The sequence below is a fragment of the Muntiacus reevesi genome, chromosome 7 (genome assembly GCF_963930625.1).
Source record: "Muntiacus reevesi chromosome 7, mMunRee1.1, whole genome shotgun sequence".
Lineage (NCBI taxonomy): Eukaryota > Metazoa > Chordata > Mammalia > Artiodactyla > Cervidae > Muntiacus > Muntiacus reevesi.
In genome coordinates, this window is record NC_089255.1 from 64,486,673 (window position 1) to 64,506,349 (window position 19,677).

Genomic DNA, 19,677 nt, shown 5'->3' on the forward strand with positions numbered 1-19,677 from the left:
ACACAATTCAGCTGCTGGCTGTACACCTGCTTCATTCTATTCTTCCCAGCTGGCATCTTCTTTCCCTCTGCTCTTAGGTTGCATTTGGCTTCTTCTCCATCTAATAGCATTCTTTGAAGCTCAGTTCCCACTGTTAACAATCTCATTCAAGAGAATGAGGACATGGTCCTGTTATCAGGAATCGAACTATTCAATATAAAGTACCTCTTTATATTCTAACAAGTAACAAGACCAACAGTGGGAAAGCAATTGGCCCAGCTCAGTGTTTGGTACCAGGTAGGCAACATCTCGGCAACCCACTCTAGTATTCTTGCCCACGAAATCCCATGGACAGAGGAGACTTGGGGGCTACAGTCCATGGGGTCACAAAGAGTCAGATACAACTGAGCACACACAAACACACACACAGAGGCAACAACAGCCACTGAGGCTGGTGGCTCTTGGGACAAATCTTGTGTGTACTGAGGATCGGAAAGGAGCTAAGGCCAGGAAAGCACCACCATGAGGGACAAATCATGGCTGCCTACAGACTTGCCCCTTCTGCAGGGATCATTCTACCTAACAAAGTCTGTGGCACATTGGGATGTGCTGTCCATTATTGGGATGTGCTGTTCATAGCTGTGAAAAGAAGAGAAACCAAAGGCAAAGGAGAAAAGGAAAGATATTTCCATTTGAATGCAGAGTTCCAAAGAATAGCAAGGAGAGATAAGAAAGCCTTCAGTGATCAATGCAAAGAAAGAGGAAAACAATAGAATGGGAAAGACTAGAGATCTCGTCAAGAAAATTAGATACACCAAGGGAACATTTCATGCAAAGATAGGCTCAATAAAGGACAGAAATGGTATGGACCTAACAGAAACAGAAGATATTAAGCACAGGCAGTGAGACTATACAGAAGAACTGTACAAAAAAGATCTTCATGACCCAGATAATCACAATGGCGTGATCACTCACCTAGAGCCAGACATCCTGGAATGCGAAGTCAAGTGGGCCTTAGGAAGCATCACTACGAACAAAGCTAGTGGAGGTGATGGAATTCCAGTTGAGCTATTTCAAATCCTGAAAGATGCTGTGAAAGTGCTGCACTCAATATGCCAGCAAATTTGGAAAACTCAGCAGTGGCCACAGGACTGGAAGTCAGTTTTCATCCCAATCCCAAAGAAAGGCAATCCCAGAGAATGCTCATACTGCACAACTGCACTCATCTCACACACTAGCAAAGTAATGCTCAAAATTCTGCAAGGCAGGCTTCAACAGTACATGAACCATGAACTTCCAGATGTTCAAGCTGGTTTTAGAAAAGGCAGAGGAACCAGAGATCAAATTGCCAACATCCATTGGATCATCGAAACAGCAAGAGTTACAGAAAAACATCTATTTCTGCTTTATTGACTATGCCAAAGTCTTTGACTGTGTGGATCACAACAAACCATGGAAAATTCTTAAGGAGATGGGAATACCAGACCACCTGACATGGCCCTTGAGAAATCTGTATGCAGGTCAAGAAGCAACAATTAGAACCAGACATGGAACAACAGACTGGTTCCAAATCAGGAAAGGAGTATGTCAAGGCTGTATATTGTCACCCTGCTTATTTAACCTATATGCAGAGAACATTATGAGAAATGCTGGGCTGGATGAAGCACAAGCTGGACTCAAGATTGCTGGGAGAAATATCAATAACCTCAGATATGCAGATGACATCACATTTATGGCAGAAAGTGAAGAAGAACTAAAGAGCCTCTTGAAGACAGTGAAAGAGGAGAGTGAAAAAGTTGGCTTAAAACTCAACATTCAAAAAACTAAGATCATGGCATCTGGCCCCATCATTTTATGGCAAATAGATGGGGAAACAGTGGAAACACTGACAGACTTTATTGTTTTGGGCTCCAAAATCACTGCAGATGGTGACTGCAGTGACACTTGCTCTTTGTGAGAAAAGCTATGACCAATCTAGACAGCATATTAAAAAGCAGAGACATGACTTTATCAACAAATGTCTGTCTAGTCAAAGCTATGGTTTCTCCAGTAGTCATGTATGGATGTGAGAGTTGGACTATAAAAAAAGATGAGCACCGAAGAATTGATGCTTTTGAATTATGGTATTGAAGAAGACTCTTGAGAGTTCCTTGGACTGTAAGGAGATCCAACCAGTCCAACCTAAAGGAAATCAGTCCTGAATATTCATTGGAAGGACTGATGCTGAAGTTGAAACTCCAATACTTTGGCCACCTGATGCAAAGAACTGACTCACTTGAAAAGACGTTGATGCTGGGAAAGATTGAGGGCAGGAGGAGAAGGGGATGACAGAGGATGAGATGGTTGGATGGCATCACCAATTCAATGGATATGAGTTTGAGTAAACTCCAGGGGTTGGAGATGGACAGGGAGGTCTTGTATGCTGCAGCCTATGGGGTCTCAAAGAGTCAGACATGACTGAGCGAGTGAACTGAACTGTCCATTACCCACTGCAGGAATGGGTCAAAATACTGCAGGACTTAATTCCATAGTAACAGAATCTATAGTAAATCTGATAGGTAATAGTGACTAAAACCCACACACACACAGCCTTCTTCCTGTTTTTCAGGGCACTACAAGGTGACTTTTGGATGCAACCAAGACATTCTTTCTTGTAATTGGGGAAAAAAGGTTACCTCAGCAGAGAACTTTCAGGATAAGAGAACTGTGAAAACCCCCTGAAGCTCCATGATAAGATCTTTAACTGGCTTTTCCACCTAGTTAAAAATGTACTGCACAAGGAGAGACTATCCACCCAGGGTGTGCCCTCATGCAAATGAGAGTGGGCTCTCATCGTGAGGGTAAGTGACTAGAAATGCTTTCTGCTGCTGAAAACTGAAAAGGACAAAAAGACAATGAAGGTGAAAAAATTTAGGAGCTGGCTGGCTGAGCAGCCGAATGGCCAAGTCTGAGAAATAAGGAAGACACTTCCTCATTCTGGCCAATTGTCCTTGTGAGATTCTTGAGTATAGGAAGGCATAAACAACTCCTTTCACAACTGTAAACAAATGTGACTCCACTATAATACATAGTCATCACAAGAGGTATATGGTCAAGTCTAAATACCATGTAAGTATTGTTGATTTGTATTCATTCACTAGATACCCATGAAACACAAACTACGGGCATTAGTCTATAAAATAGGCAGGATGGCTCTTTAATGGATGTGTAACAAATAGTGATACACTATATTCAATAAAATTTCTATTTAATTTGATTTCTTACAAAATATACAGCCCCTCTAACTTACAGTTTTCCCTTTGAAAGCAAGGGGTCATCATTTGAAACAATGCCCTTTGCCCCTACAAACTAACCATTTTAGTATGAGACCAAGTTTTAGAAATGTTTATAATCTCATTATATTTTCCCTCCCCTCATCCTACTTTTGCCTAGTGATCTGCTTATTCTGCCTCTCAGTTTTTCCAGATAAATTAAACAACTGAATTTGTGTGGTTCACACGGATGCCACAATTGAGCCAGTTAGGCAACAGCAACTCTAAAAGAGAAAAGAGGAGAGTAAAAAAATGAAAAGCTAGTAGTCCTTTCATGTTAACATTTTATTTAAACCAGTACAAGCACCATGCTTAACAGAAGACTGTCCAAAATAAACATGCAATATGAACTCGCACAGACTGAAACCACAGTTTCAGAAGTTGTGCCAGCTGTTGATTTTGTTAAATGATGACAGGAAAACTGTTAAAATTCACAAGACTAAACCATTAATGTTTCAAGCCTCCTGAATGAGATTACATTGGACCATCTAAATCAGTGGGCACTACCCTGGCATGTTAGTGATCTCAAACAATATTCAAGTAATTACACATGTATGAACTATACTCCAAAAAGATAACACAGTTTCTATCACAACCTTAATGTAGTCGTTTTAAAATATCATAGGAAGATGATCACTGATTTGAAATGTCGAGCGGCCTAAGAGGAAACAAATTTTTTAAGAATATTCAACTTGGGACCACTGGTGTTAAGTGGCCTGAGAGATTTTTACATTCTTCCAGAAATACAAAATAAGATTTGTCCAGAAATGTTTGAGACACTTCTTCACATAAGTTGTAAAGGCTCAAATTCTGTAGAATTCCAGTATTATCAGTCTATTGAACAAACAGGGAAAGCAACTGTATTAAGAATATTTGAATTGATAGATTACAAGTCACTCTCTATTTCCACCAAATATCAGCATTTAAACTCTTATGAAAATATCTTTTCATCACTAGTCCACATTATGGATTAATGACACTGCTCATGTTTTAAAGTAGTCCAAACATATTTTAAGTACACCTTCCTTACTATCTATATGGATGGGGAACAAGGACAGCCAAATTTAATTTGGCAATACACTCCTTTAACTGGAAAAAATTTTAAGTGTCAGACCAGGATACAGTTTATGGCTACATTTGACTCCTTAAAATAGGAGACAAAAAGGGAGAGAAAAGTGCTGACAGACATTTTGTTACAAAGATCATTTAGTAATGACAATACAAAATTTAGCAACACCCTCTCAAACAAGAGTATGTTTAACCACACTAGGTATTTAGTAAACTTTTTAGAAATAGACAATTTGAACATTTATTTTAGAAGTTAATTAAACAAAAACAGTCAAATAACTTCTTCCCTAATATAACTGCTTCAATACCAGAACAAAGTGAACACTATTCAAAACTCTTGACATTTTGGAATTTCAGCATATAGTAACCTGAGAACAGTTTTCTTCAAATGTCATTTATGTTGCCACAAAACCATACTAAAAAAACATGCTGTGATTACTAGTCGGTTCTACTCTGACAACATCAGATGCTATGCAGAACTTATGCAAGTCCAACAATTTCAAAACTAATTCTGACTTAGAAGATCATGAAGGAGGTTCCCAGGAAAAAAGCTGCTGCCAAAAAGGAAAGATTAAGACTTAAGGCTGAATGGGAATGGCTGTACCAGAAGTGGAATGTGAAAACTGGAATTATGAAATCTGGAGTTACTAACTGAGAGAAGGCAAAAAAAGAGATTATATAGGAAATATACTTTAAAAAAAAGAACAATGAAAAAATTTGGTTAGATGAAAGGAAAATTTATATAAAAGTCAGAGAATACACTAGGGTAAAGGATCTATAACTGTCCCTATAGGACCAAGGAAGTAAAAAAATGTTCTACTGATCCCCTAACCTCACCTATTGTCTTGCAAAAATACATATTGATATCAATAAGGAGTCAGACAAGCTCAAAAGAGCATAGTTTATCACAGTTCCCCTGTTAGAGAACAGGGGAACCAAGAGTTCTATGTATGGAGGTCAATATTATCTGACATTATAGAGGACTTTCCAATTAAATTTTAAAAAAACACTTAAAACATGCAAGACAAAAGAAGGAACCTCACTACAAAAACACATTCTTGCAGCCCTAGATTCTCTTATTGCTCTGAACCAGATGAAACAAAATTTCATTTCCTTCATTCAAAAACATTAGAAAAAGTCTCCATTCACTTGGATTACATTTGCATTTATGCAGAATTATAAGCATTTTTCTCCAGTATCAAAATAGCTGTTTAAAGAATTCTTAAACTTCCTGGGTGAAGCGCTCTCTCTCTCTGGAAATTGGAATTAAGAACCCTTCCCATTCAGTAACCAAAGCAAATACCTTTCTAGCACTTCCTCATCTCCAACTAACTTCCTATTGCTTCCTGTTTTTAGATTAGTGAAGTCAAACAGTGTTGTGAATAGAAGATTCCATATTATGAAAATTCCAACTATCTTTACCTCTTTACTAAAGTTGGCACAGAAACCTCAAAAAAATGCAAAGCACATACGAATGGGAGATACATCAAAATTAAAAAAAAAAAAATGCCTTTGCTAGCTTTGAAATGATTAAGATATTCTTAATATAAGAATTAATTCGCCAAATTTGGGTGGTCTTTAGATTCTCAAGACTTTTTGTAAAATTAATGTCAAAAGAATTTTAGTTACTTCTATGTTTTTAAAGTACACTATCTATCAGAATCCTTGCTTTAAAAATGCCAAGGATACCATCACCTAACAAGACAGGTGTCCAGTTTAGAATAGCTTCTGACATTTAGGATTTAAGATGAGATTTCTATCAATGCGTTAATGTTATTAACTATGGCCAAGATTTAAGATAAGCAATTTTTTCCTATGGCACAAAACTAATCACAAATATGTCCCAAACTATAACTTTCAACTGCCATATATTCACCAATGCAAGTAGACAGTTGGAATTTCTAAAATATCAAGTTGATTTTACTACAAATTTCAGATACACATATTAGAAAATTGTTTTACTTGGACCCTTTACAAAAGTATTAATTTCACCAAATCTGGAATACTGGCAGTGTAAAGTCTTCAACTAACTTTAAAGCTAATAAATCAAAGGCACAGTATTAACACACGTAAAATAACTAGTATTCACAGGACAACATTAAGAGGTTCTTTATAAATAAAGTGTTACTAACCTAGATTTGAGATTAATTATAAATGACATAACTAAAAATGCACCCCTTGATTAGTTACAATCCATCAATTTCTAAGACTAAAATGCTATTTTCCATTAAGAGAAAGCCTATTAGTCATAACTTCATTATAAAATCTAACTTCCAGACCTTAAAAATGAGCAACTGATGAAAAGTTTCTGGACTTGATTAAAAATATATAGAAAACTAAAGAAGGCATGGAATTGATGGAAAAACTATTTGTAGTGCAGATTATACTACAGTAAATTCATGGCTCAAAATTCGGTCACTTAAGTCTCTTATCCCAAATTGATTTCAAAGATTTGACAAGTGATAATATGCTATTTTCATATATAAACTGCTAATATCCAGTTATTTGTCAAAAGGAGGCAACTGTTGTCTATCACAATCTAATAACCACTTTCCAATGGTGTCTGTAAATAGTAACAAATTCTGAACTGTAAGTTATAGAAATTAGTCACAAGAGTGCAAAAAGTCCCTGGAGAGAAGTAGTCCACCTAACAATTACAAATATAAGGAAACACTTTACAAAGTTTCATTACTATGAAGATGATTTCCTCTTTGTTCAAACTTTGAACAAATGAGAATTTTTCTTTACTGCAGATAACAAACTGTAAGTAACAGTGCATTTTTAGGCATAAATAAGTATTTATGTCTGGTTCCAGTATGGTCAGATTAATACATAAATACTTTAGAAACACAGAAGTTCACATTAGTGGAAAAATCCAAGTTTCTCACGTAACCATTCTTCAGTTAGGTCTTCGGTATTTCTTATTTCAAACACCTTAAGAAAAAAAAACCAAATAGGTTGCATATTTGAGTTTTAAATACCAAATTCTCCTTCCTTTCAGTCAACATGGCTTAATCTGTGTAAATTAGATATACCTTTACTTTTTCTTAAATGCTAGGGACTCAGTTACCAAAGTTTAGCAGTTAAGATGGCATAAAATCAAAACTCTTTTAAAAGCACAAAACTACAGATGTTCTAAAAGAGTAGTTTTGTAAATAGTACCCACTAAAAGAGAGACCCAAGGATATACAACTAAAATCAATCCAGTTAGGAACTCGAAGAATGTGTGCTGATCCTCTACAGAACAAGGAAACACCAGCCGTTTCATAAGGATAGATTAGTAGTCCATAGCCAAAAATCTCCAGCCAGAATCTGAACACACACAGGCCCACAAAGTATCATGGGCATAAAAAGACAATGTAATACAGCAGGGAGGATGGGATTTCAGGCTAGATGTTACGAATGAATCCTAGATCTTACATGTGCAAGATCATTCATCTAGATCACCGATGTGCAAGTCATTCATCACAGTTAAGAACAGTAGTTTCACCATTAGCTTACAAAGCTGTGGCGAGGACTCAATCAGAATATATGTAAGAGCTACTTGTAAATTGTCATGCCTTAATTGGTGGCTCAGATGGTAAAGTGTCTGCCTGCAATGTGGAAGACCTGGGTTCAATCCCTGAGTAGGGAAGAGTCCCTGGAGAAGGAAATGGCAACCCACTCCAGTACTCTTGCCTGGAAAATCCCATGGAGGGAGGAGCCTGGTAGGCCACAGTCCATGGGGTCGCAAAGAGTCGGACATGACTAAGCGACTTCATTTTAATTCTAACACTTGAGGGCATGCCTGGGATTAGAACAGACGTGAGGCTGTTAGCAGAGCTCCTTTCTAACCAACCGGAGTCACTTTAGAGCACGCCTATGGTACAAATGAGGGAAAGTAATGTCTGTAAGTTGGTGGTATTGGTGACAATCATGTGGGTTAAAAGGAAAAAGCAGAAGGCACTTAAAAAAAAAACCCCTGGGTTAATGACTAAGCACCCAAGGGGAAAACATTGAGGCTGTCCTTAAAATAAAACCTGTAAGAAAGTATAATTAAAATTCTAGTGATGTAAAATTCTACTTCAAGACCTTAAAGTATATACTTTTTCAACTCAAACTAAAACATGGAAGTTAAAACTTTGAGAATAAGTACCATTCTTACCTTTAATTTTAAAAAATGCCATAAAATAGGAACATGTTAAATCTTAAAGCAGGTGTCTGATATGAAACAGAATGTTCTGTTTTAATAAAGCTAACAACCATTCTTAAAAATTTCATTTTAGATTTAGAAACAACACAGTTAACTAGAGAGTATGGAATCCCTGCACAGAATTTGGTTCACTTAGTCTATGGTAAAGGGCTCAGAGAAGCTTCAAATGCTGAATTTTCTACTAGAGATTATATTATGGAAAATTAAAAATTCTCAAAAGATTGAACAGTTTTCTAAAGTGGCCTACAGTTTGAATGTGAGTTCTTGTAATCAATGTGTAATTTTCATTCAAAAAACACGTGCTCAGTCATGTCCAACTCTTTGTGACCCTCTGAAATATAGTCCGCCAGGCACTTGTCCATGGAATTTTCCAGGCAAGAATACTGGAGTGGGTTGTCATTTCTTCCTCCAGGGGATCCTCCTGACCCAGGGATCAAACCCATGTCTCTCCTGCAATTCCTGCATTGATAGGTGGATTCTCTACCACTGAGCCACCTGGGAAGTCCTCAAAAATCACACTTTTGGTTAAATACTCCTATCATTCTATTTCCAACTAGTAAAAAAACTCGTTTACTGCTCTGTTCTAAATAACTTTCACCTACATAAAGAAATACTGAAGTCTTCAGATTACTTAGGTATTGTTCCATTTACAAAGAGAAAATACTGTCTCAACAAGTTAGTCAAATATAACTACTACCTTGGTAAGTTCAGCTGTTTGGACTAGCTTATTCTTACTCCCAGCATACATCATCTGTTGTTCAGGCTTACATCCTGGAAGAGAGAGATGAGAGTAGAAATGAGACTTAAATTTTTAAACAGTGATGAGTTTTCATTATTTACTTGATAAAAAAGACACATTTAGGGTTATCTATGCTATCGAGTTTACAAAAGCTCCTGATAAACATGTAAGGGCTTGAGGGTGTTATATTGCATACCATCTGCACAAAGAGAATAGCTGTATTACTAACGAACAAGGCTTCAGGTCAGCAAGAATAAATGAGGCTAGATCTATACAGATCTTGACTTTCAGAGTCTTGTGAATACTTCAAAATTTTTCACCACTACCTTAATTTTGACTGATCAGTTTTACAGATACCTAAGATATGTAAGTTTGGGGATGTTGAGGGGTCAGTGGGGTGAAGAGACTGACTCTGAAAAAAATTTACAGTCTGCTTACATATTAAAAGACACTTCGGTATATTTTAAGCGCTACATATATGATACAAATAATAAAGATCAAGGAGTTCAGAGAGCAGAAAGTTTATTGTGGGCTTGAATGGTAGTGGCAGAGGGAGTTCTGATGATAATGGATACTCTAAACACCAAGAAACCTCCTTCCCCACCAGATCCTCTCCCCTAGTATCTTCAGCACATGCTCACTGTTCTCCCCATCCTTGTCCTTCCCCACCAGATCCTCTCCCCTAGTATCTAAACACCAAGAAACCATATTAATATCCAATGGAAGCTACTCTGAGACTATTCTCAAGATTATGGACATATCACTGACAACTACTATTTTAAGGATAAACACCAACTATACATCATAATCGTACACAAAGTTTACATACTTAAAAATAAAATTAAAATACAGAAGAAAATGTACTTTTGATATTTTAAAATATCATTTCAAATTCATTAAACATACATATACAATTTGACCTAACAACTACACTTCTAGGAATTTATCCTAAAAAAAGCAAGTTTTTATAGTAACTTCTTTTTAGGGATGCATTCTCATGTGCACGTGTGTGCACACACAGTACAATGAATTCAACATTTTCCATCCTTAAAACAAGCATAAAATTCATCTAGGGTAAAAATGGTTTAATTTGATCAGAACCATATATGCACTATTTAAAGAAATTCACTTACCGACAGGACTGGAGAAAATAAAGCACAGAGGGTATGAAACTCTTCCATCATCATGTTGATACTTATAACTATACACAATGAAGGTTTTTCTCAAGTTAAAGAAACTGAAATTGTTGCTCTATTTTAGACAAGTACTTATCAACGGAGTTCTGAAGGACAACACACACCAGCCAAGCTAGTGAGTGGCAAATTTCTATCCTATTCATTTAGGTCACACTTTCATTATTCATTATCATGCCACAAAATTATAAATGGGCCCCAAAGACAAATCATACTATCATACACTCTCACAAATAAATTTATTAAAAGTATAGACTTAATGTGGACTTTTTCTTTCTCAATTTTTATTATATGTAACAATAAAAGGAATTTAAATAAACAATATCCATCAACTTTTTCGCCCTTTTCCAGTATGTACATACATTTTAATTTGTTCGTGACCATGGTGTAGGGCTTCCCAAGTAGCACCAGTGGTAACAAACCCACCTGCCAATGCAGGAGACATGAGATATGGGTTCAATCCCTGGGTTGGGAAGATCCCCTGGAGGAGGGCATGGCAACCCACTCCAGTATTCTTGCCTGGAGAGTCCCATGGACAAAGGAGCCTGGTGGGGCATGGTCTATGGGGTTGCAAAGAGTCAAACATGACAGAAGCATGCATGGTGTAGAAGAAAATTTTGTAAAAAATGTACCTTAAAAGCTGAACAAATGAACTTCATAAATAAAACTGTGACTAGTAAAAATAAACATCTTTTTAAAGCACTAAGAAAAGGATATCGAGGTTGTCGCTCAGGTAGTTCATCTTTAAGTTCATCTGGTGAAATGCCCTAGCACCAAAAAGAAAACAACTTTTAACCATTTTCTTATCCATAGATTCTTAAGAGATATAAGAGGACCCATTCTACCAATAGGTGTAAATTCATAACTTGATACCACATCATAACATTTTATCTTACTAAATTGTACATAAGCTGAGGTTATTAAAACCTCAATCCAATGAAAGCCCACCCCAACCCACTCAGCTTAGCTCTGTTCATTAACAAAACATGGGGCTGAGAGGCAGCATAGTCTATGCTCATGTTCCAACTGTCAGGAAATACTGAGTGAGACAAGCCAACCCCTCAGAGCAACAACCGTATCTGATTCAGGGGGGAAAAGTTAATTTCTTTTCACTCTAACCTGGTTACTTAACTTGACAATCTAAACACTTAGGCTATAGGGTTTTAGTTTGTAATTACTGGCCAACCAACTTAGAAGCAAGTTTTTACCAGACATATAGCCCTAACTTCTACTGCTTATTACCTGGATTTCATTAATACTTTATTGAAGGTGATTATATTAGCAAGACAATCCACTACATAATAATTAACATGTGCTTTTCATAAATAATGAACATGTACAATGGTTTAGAACTAACTTTAGAAGTACATGTAACTAATGTTACATCTTTTGGGTGATAATAATTACTTAACTATAAATCTATATTTAGCTGTTCAAACAAACCTCAAGCTCTTCATCCAGCACCACCAGGCGTTTATCCTTATCAATTTTCACTAAAATAAAAATACAGTATGAGTAAACTGTGATTCTAACATGACCTTGATCTACCCAACCCACAGATTCCGAGCTCTTTTATTGGTATTCAAAATTAAAACATGAAGAAACACAAGCATACAACTCATTTGCAGTTTTAGTTTATGGTCTGTTAGTTAGCTTTGCTTTTCAAGCAGTCAGCATTTAAAAGCTTTTACCCATAATTCCCAGCACCTAATTTGCTTATTTAGAACTTTATGTCAACTCCTTACATTTACTGTGTATATGAAGAATTTTTGCAACTCAGACGCAACCTCTTGGAAGATTAGAAAAGGTCTGAAAAGGTCACTGTGACGGAGACTGGTTTATTGAACCTGGTTAGAACTACAAGCGAAAAAAGGACAAGGGTCAGGACAGAATAATCACCAGGTTCCCAGCTTCTCAAGAGTCAGGATTTCATGGTGCAGGATGAGTATTCCGAGAAAGGGAATTACCAAAGAGCAGTGATCTCTCTATTCAAATACATGTAACATAATCTGAAGCCAAACTGAAATATATTTAGATAACCTATGCCTCTATTCTTTTCCATTACCCTGAAAGTTACCCATTTTTGATTCTGCACTAATTTCATAGTAAATCCTGTGAAACACGATATGATCTCAAATAGCTTTACTCTTTGTGGTAAAATGGCACTGATACACTCTGTCACTTCTAAGAACTGTATGCCTGCGTTGTAGTATTTGTTTGTAAAAGAATCATAATTCAACAAGCTGTCACCACCTCACTAATTCACATCTTCAGATGTATCTCTGTTAGTATACATAGTTTTACATTCTCACCCCCTCATTCTTCCTTTATCTTTCTAAATCATTACCCACATATTAAATATTACCTAAGAATACAAAAGAAATCTACATAACATCACATACAGTTCACACTGGAAGAGGCAATATGCAAATCACTCTTTCCATTATCAAAAGTCAATGACACTTTAAAGTATTCTCCGTGAGACTAGAATTCAAGTCTAGAAATGAAATAAGACCTCAGATCACTTTGAACACAATGCTGATTTTTATCACTTTAGGTGTGGGCAAAGGTTTCTGCTTCAGGATGAATGGCCAGGCTATTTTCATCCCCAGGTAACTTAAAGGATGGAATTGGATGGGACACTACAAATGACAAAGTGCCCAAGAAGACGATCATCTTCTCCAGAGCTGTGCAGGAGGTGAGGCGGAGGGGAGACACTGCCTCTGTTCTCTGACACTAACTCTTACTTACTTTTTAAAGTGACCTCACAGGTTTGGGGGTGAGGGGCTGGGAGGGGGGGACAGGGTTGGGAATTAAAACAGAAGGAGACAAATTACTTTCTAAAGTAATTTCAGGTTATTGGATGCAGCTATAGGATAAAAGGATAAAACCAAACTAAGACCATGGAATGGAGACAATCATGTTTAGCTTACTTATAATAGCAGCATTGTTCGTTTCTTTGCGAAAACGAAACTTTCTCAGCTTTTCAACTAAATCTTCAGCAACATCACAAACCACCAAAGACTCACTCTAGAAAAGAAAAAAAATCATGTTATCAAATGCCATGACTCCAATATGTATGTATACCTTAAAGCTACAAAACCTAATACCTTTAAGAAGGCATATGGACATCTACAAATGTCATAATTACGTATTAACATGAAACACATGAACACTTAAAGAACTTTTAAATCTACCAAGCCTTGCATTCGCATTATTAAATTATTCACATTTGTTCATCTTATATGTAAGGTATACTTTAACTTTCTCTTTGGCTACTAAATATCTCAAAGAACTAGATATATACTAATGTGCAATTTCACCAGAACTGGAGAGGAAGGGAAGAATATAGGAAGTCAAGGATCATGGCTGTTAGGAAGTATAATATTTTTCACTATTCAGGAAGAACAGGAAAATCATCTTATTGCACTTAAGATTTAATAAGGCTTTAGTTCATTTTTGAGTCCAGCACAACTATGAAAAACTAAAAATAAGCAAAAGAATGGAAAATAAACTATAAGAGTAAAGACCAACTACTATTTTATGTCTTAAATGACTATGTGAATCAAAAAAACAGGAGCTATTAAGAAATATGAAAGCAAAAGCAGATGAAACAAATATAAAAACTCAAAGAACCTTTTATAAATTATGAAAAAATATTAAGAGACTCTTCTCCAAAAATCTGACAAGGAAATTATCAAAAGCACTCTTCAGTTGGCATTAGGGTCAGGTGATACAAGTGAATTACTGATTGCAAGCAGGAAGATGGAAATCTGTTTCTTTAATGTATAAAAGTTCAAATATATAGAAAATTAGAGAAATTCTGTGAAATCTTATGCACTTAACACTCAGTTTCAACATTATCAACACATAGCTAATCTTATCTCATCCAAAAGCCTCAATACTGCTCCCATGGACCATCACACAGCCAAGGTCAATAATCATTTTAACTACAAATATTTTAATACACAGTAATAAAATGATAGTATGTGCCACTGAAAACACATACAATAATAATCAGTTCAGTTGAGTCACTCTGTTGTGTCCAACTCTTTGCAACCCCATGGACTGCAGCACACCAGGCCTCAATGTCCATCACCAACTCCCGGAGTTTACTTAAACTCATGTCCATTGAGTTGGTGATGCCATCCAACCATCTCATCCTCTGTCGTCCCCTTCTCCTCCCGCCTTCAACCTTTCCCTGCATCAGGGTCTTTTCAAATGAGTCAGTTCTTTGCATCAGGTGGCCAAAGTATTGGAGTTTCAGCTGTGAGAGTGCCGCACTCAATATGCCAGCAAATTTGGAAAACTCAGCAGTGGCCACAGGATTGGAAAAGGTCAGTTTTCATTTCAATCCCTAAGAAAGGCAATCCCAAAGAATGCTCAAACTACCACACAATTGCATTCATCTTACACGGTAGCAAAGTAATGCTCAAAATTCTCCAACCCAGGCTTCAACAGTACATGAACTGTGAAGTTACAGATGTTCAAGCTGTATTTAGAAAAGGCAGAGGAACCAGAGATCAAATTGCCAATATCCGCTGGATCATTGAAAAAGCAAGAGAGTTCCAGAAAAACATCTATTTCTGCTTTATTGACTATGCCAAAGCCTTTGACTGTGAGAACCACAACAAACTGTGGGAAATTCTTTTTTTGTGTGTGTGGGAAATTCTTAAAGAGACAATAATAACATGTCACCTAAAAATAATAATTCTGGTCTCAATTATTCACATAGAGTTCCAAGTTCAAATTTTCCTCATTTTTTTTCTTTTTTTTTTTAACAGTGAGTTTGATTGAGTCAGTTTCCAAACAAGGTCCACATTCTTTGGTTTCTTCATATATGGGGTTTCCCCCCCAATTCTTCAGAAAATTAAGAGTTTTGAGACCAATGCCAAATACAAGTGTCTCATTACAGTCCAAAAGAATTAAGGATTCAAATTTTAAGTTAAAATTAAAGTCTGTTTTTTCACCCTGTGTTGGGTAAGTAAAAGCATATGTTACAACATTAAATGGCTATCAATTTTAAGTTGTCCTTTAAATTCATAACACTGGTAAAATATAGGCTGTGATATACCACAGAATGTGCTATTTATAGTTTGAAAATACACCCCACCAATACATATATTCCAATAAATTAGTCTCCTGCAGTAGTCATTTATGTTCATCCTTTTACTTCTCTTTAGAGAAAGAAATGCTAAGTCATACGAGGTTCCTATAGTATTCAAGCCTAGGCTATTTTTTCCTGTCTTTCAAGAAAAACACACAAATCAGAAAACTAGAACTTTCAATCTCTTGTCAACCAAAACCAAACGCAGAGCCCATTTGTAGAAACTAATAAATACTTTAGATTTTTGTAGGCAAAGAGCAATTTGTTATGACTCTTATCTTAAGGTTCTGATACCCAGAGCTGCTTGTGCAATTCTGACACCTTAGGGATAGCAAACCAAGTGAAAAATATGCTGTGGCTGAATCTATAAAGCTTTTTTCCCATTTTCACCCCTCCCAATACCATAAGGTCAAAAATTCCTTCCTACAAGAAAAAGAACTGCAACTCAGCCAACTCTAACAGTTTCCAGTTAATAGATGCATTTAAAAATAACACCCCAAAAACAACACTATACGGTAAAATATTAACACACAAAGTGGGAAGCTTGAACTCAAGTAGTCATTTACTGGATAATCCACACAATGAACATTTAATGAATGTCAGGATGTGCTAATTGTTAGAGACATAATGATACAAAATAAATAGATTAAAACTATGGACCTGACCTAAAAGAGCTTATAAAGTCTATTAGAGAACAAGTCTACATCAAAATCATCAGGCAAAAAAACACACACTTGTTTGTATAACAACTAGGAAAAGAGGAAAGAGAGAAACTCGATGCTATAAGAACTTAATGACTAGTCGAAATAGCATGGTTCCAGGAAGCCTGCCTGAAAAAGGCATCTAAAGGACCAAAACTGCCTATACAAAGATCCTTTGATTAAAGTGAGCACAGCACATCTAAGGTAACCAAAGGCCAGCGTGATTCAAGCACAGAGAATGAGCTACAACACATACAAGAGGAGGATGGCAGGTGTTGGACTACACAGGGTGCAGTGGGTCATGTTAAGTATTTTGGTCTCTATACTAGCAAAGGGAAGCCACCAAGGTGTTTTAAGCAGGGAAAAGAATCAGATTTGCATGCAGGAAATAGGTAGAGAGGTTGAAGAGAGCAACACTAGTTATCTGGCAAGGCTAATCCAGGTGAGAAGTGAAACACAGCTTAGACACGTTGATGAAAATAAAGAGAAGTAGGTGAATTTCTGCTAATACTTGTTAACATGTATTAAACACTATAAGAAAACACTGTGCTATGTCCTTTACATAGATCCTCAAAACAATCCCATTAGATGGGTATTATATATCCCCAATGTGCAAGAAACTAGGACTTGGAGAGGTTAAAGTATCTTCCTCAGAGTTATGCAACTTAGGGGAGCCAGGATTCTAGCCAGACAGCCTGACTCTTATCTAGCCCACACTCGGAACCACCACAAAGGACCTGGTGACCGATTGAATACTAGGCGGGATAGATTAGTAAAAAAGCTGACTCCTAAGCTTCTTGCTTGTGTGAAACACTTAAATGGTGCTATCTTTCACTGAGTTAAGAAACACTAGGTTTGAGGGCAAGAGATGCGTTCTATTTTGGATAAATCGAGGGGGCTTTGAGACACTCTAGTGGGTAAAAGCTTCCTAGGAGATGCTAACTAGTACGATAAATAAATCTGAGCTGGATCTCAGAAGCAAGGTCTGCAATACAAATTCCCAAGTCATCTACATACAGGTAGGTGGTAACTGAAGCTATGAGTGTAGGTAAGAAAGGAAGGACAAAAAACACAGACTGGAAAATGAAGCATTAGGATGGAGCCCAGGACTCCTACTTGTGATGTACAGGGAAGGAGGACTGCATGGGACACAGATAGACCCACAACAGGAGAAGCACTCCAGTTCTGTATCCAAGACATCCAAGGGAAGAGAATGCTTCAAAGAGAGCGTATCAACACCCAGAATGCAGCTGAAAGATCAGAAAAGATGAGAACTGAAGAGAAAGTCTCTTAGCTTTAGTGACCATGACAATATCTATTCGACGGAAGTGGGTTGAGCAATACGTGGGAGGTCAGAGAGGAGGACAGTGGGATTTTTGTGTTTTGCTTCTAATGAAAGAAAAGCATATTTTAAAACCCGATGGGAAAGATCCAGGAGATCCTCGTTGGGCAACTGATTTAATTCTCCACTATTTTTGAGCGTGTAGTCAAACCAGAGCCCCCAGACCACGCAAGCCCAAGCTTTTGACAGTCACTGAAAGGTCAAGCGCCAAATCACTGGGTCAAACGATTTCCAAGCAAGGAAAAGCAGAAATCCATAGAGTCAGGCCGGGAGAAGGAGGAGACAGAGGCTAAGGCGAGGCTGAGAGAATGGTATCAGAATTCGAACCCTCCCCACAAAGGCGGCCAGGCGGAAGGGCTCGGCGCCCACCGACCCCTGAGGCCTGGCCCGGGCCCGGGCCCTGACAGAGAAGCCAGCGTTTGGGGGAGCCCTCTGTTGCGCCAGACCCCTGGCCCCTCCGATTTTTCATCGTAGAGGCTGTGACTTTCCATCCAGAAGGACTCTGTGAGCATGAGCCATCCCTCCTGGCCGCACCCTAATCACCGAGCCCGCTGGGCGGGTAAACCGCGGGCCCGGCAGGATGCTGCTGCTCTTGGGCGAGGCGGCAGCGGCGGCGGGCAGAAGACAAGGCTCCGACTGTGGGTACCCGCCAGCAGCCCGGCCGGAAGCGGCCGCCGACCCACCCAGGGCGATGCCCGCCGATGCCGGCTCTGGCAAACAGGAAAGTCCGGCGGGACTGACCCGGCCCTTCGGCCAGCCCCCGCCCTCCCCAGTGGTAACTCACCATTTTCCTTCCGGCCGGCAGTAGCCTTTCGCCGTCCCTCGGGCCCCTTTAAGAATGGCACTGCAGCCGCCTCCCTTCCTACCCGGCACCTGGCAGAACCGCCCCCACTGAACGACGCGGCAACGGCTCACGTGACGGGGGACGGCGGGCGGCGCGGCTCAAAATTAAATCAGAACGCGAACGCCCGCCTCTTCCCAACCCTTTAGAGAGAAGGATGTCCTGTCGGATCCGGAGTGAACGGCGGTGCCAAAATGCACTCTTAAGATTTAAGCCAGTTTTTGCTTCCTTTTAACATTCCTCAAGTTCTGAGTGCAGTTTCCTGGTGACATGATTAAGTCCACAATCTCAGTGATAAATATGAGTGTTATCCCAGCCTACCTTACAAATTACACACCTAGGTACACCTGCCTTCCCTCCCACCCTCTTTGGAATCTTGTTTTCCCCCCGCCCCAACCACTTTCCGGCACTTGGTTAACACATTTGTTTCCTCAGTGGAGTTTATTTATTGAAGTATGATTGAATGATGATTGATGTCTGGATGAGTGCTCTCGTAGTCGTTGTCTAATCGCTCACTAAGAATTAGTTTCTGTAGGAAGTACTGACTTAGTTCAGTTCAGTCGCTCAGTCGTGTCCAACTCTTTGCGACCTCATGGACTGCAGCACACCAGGCTTTCCTGTCCATCAACTCCCGGAGCCTGCTCAAACTTATGCCCAGACAGTCGGTGATGCCATCCAACCATCTCATTCTCTGTCGTCCCCTTCTCCTCCTGCCTGCAATCTTTCCCAGCATCAGAGTCTTTTCCAGTGAGTGGCCCTTTGCATCAGGTGGCCAAAGTATTGGAGATTCAGCTTCAGCATCAGTCCTTCCAATGAATATTCAGGACTGATTTCCTTTAGGATGGATTGACTGGATCTCCTTGTAGTCCAAGGGACTCTCAAGAGTCTTCTCCAACACCACAGTTCAAAAGCATTAATTTTTTTTTTGGTGCTCAAGCTTTCTTTATAATCCAACTCACATCCAAACATGACTACTGGAAAAACCATAGCTGTGACTATATGGACTTTTGTTGGTAGAGTAATGTCTCTGCTTTTTAATATGCTGTCTAGATTGATCATAACTTTTCTTCCAAGGAGCAAGCATCTTTTAATTTTATGGCTTCAGTCACCATCTGCAGTGATTTTGGAGCCCAAAAAAATAAATTCTGTCACTGTTCCATTGTTTCCCCATCTATTTGCCATAAAGTGATGGGACAGGATGCCA

At 38.4% G+C, this 19,677-nt stretch overlaps 1 protein-coding gene across 2 annotated transcripts; it reads right to left on the reverse strand.

The window, feature by feature from the left end:
* Positions 1 to 3,560: 3,560 nt before the first annotated feature.
* Positions 3,561 to 18,543, reverse strand: GMFB (glia maturation factor beta). Of its 2 annotated transcripts, none has more exons than XM_065940438.1 (7): positions 18,417 to 18,543; positions 13,416 to 13,512; positions 11,926 to 11,975; positions 11,200 to 11,249; positions 10,423 to 10,505; positions 9,248 to 9,321; positions 3,561 to 7,292 (listed from the first exon to the last, which is right to left on the reverse strand). In XM_065940438.1, the coding sequence occupies exons 1-7, from the start codon at positions 18,417 to 18,419 to the stop codon at positions 7,221 to 7,223; spliced, it is 429 nt and encodes a 142-aa protein (XP_065796510.1). In that variant the 5' UTR covers positions 18,420 to 18,543; the 3' UTR covers positions 3,561 to 7,220. The 2 variants fall into 2 exon arrangements, with proteins under 2 accessions (XP_065796510.1, XP_065796509.1); XM_065940437.1 differs by having other exon boundaries at positions 9,245 to 9,321; positions 10,423 to 10,507; positions 11,199 to 11,249.
* Between the last annotated feature and the right edge of the window lie 1,134 nt (positions 18,544 to 19,677).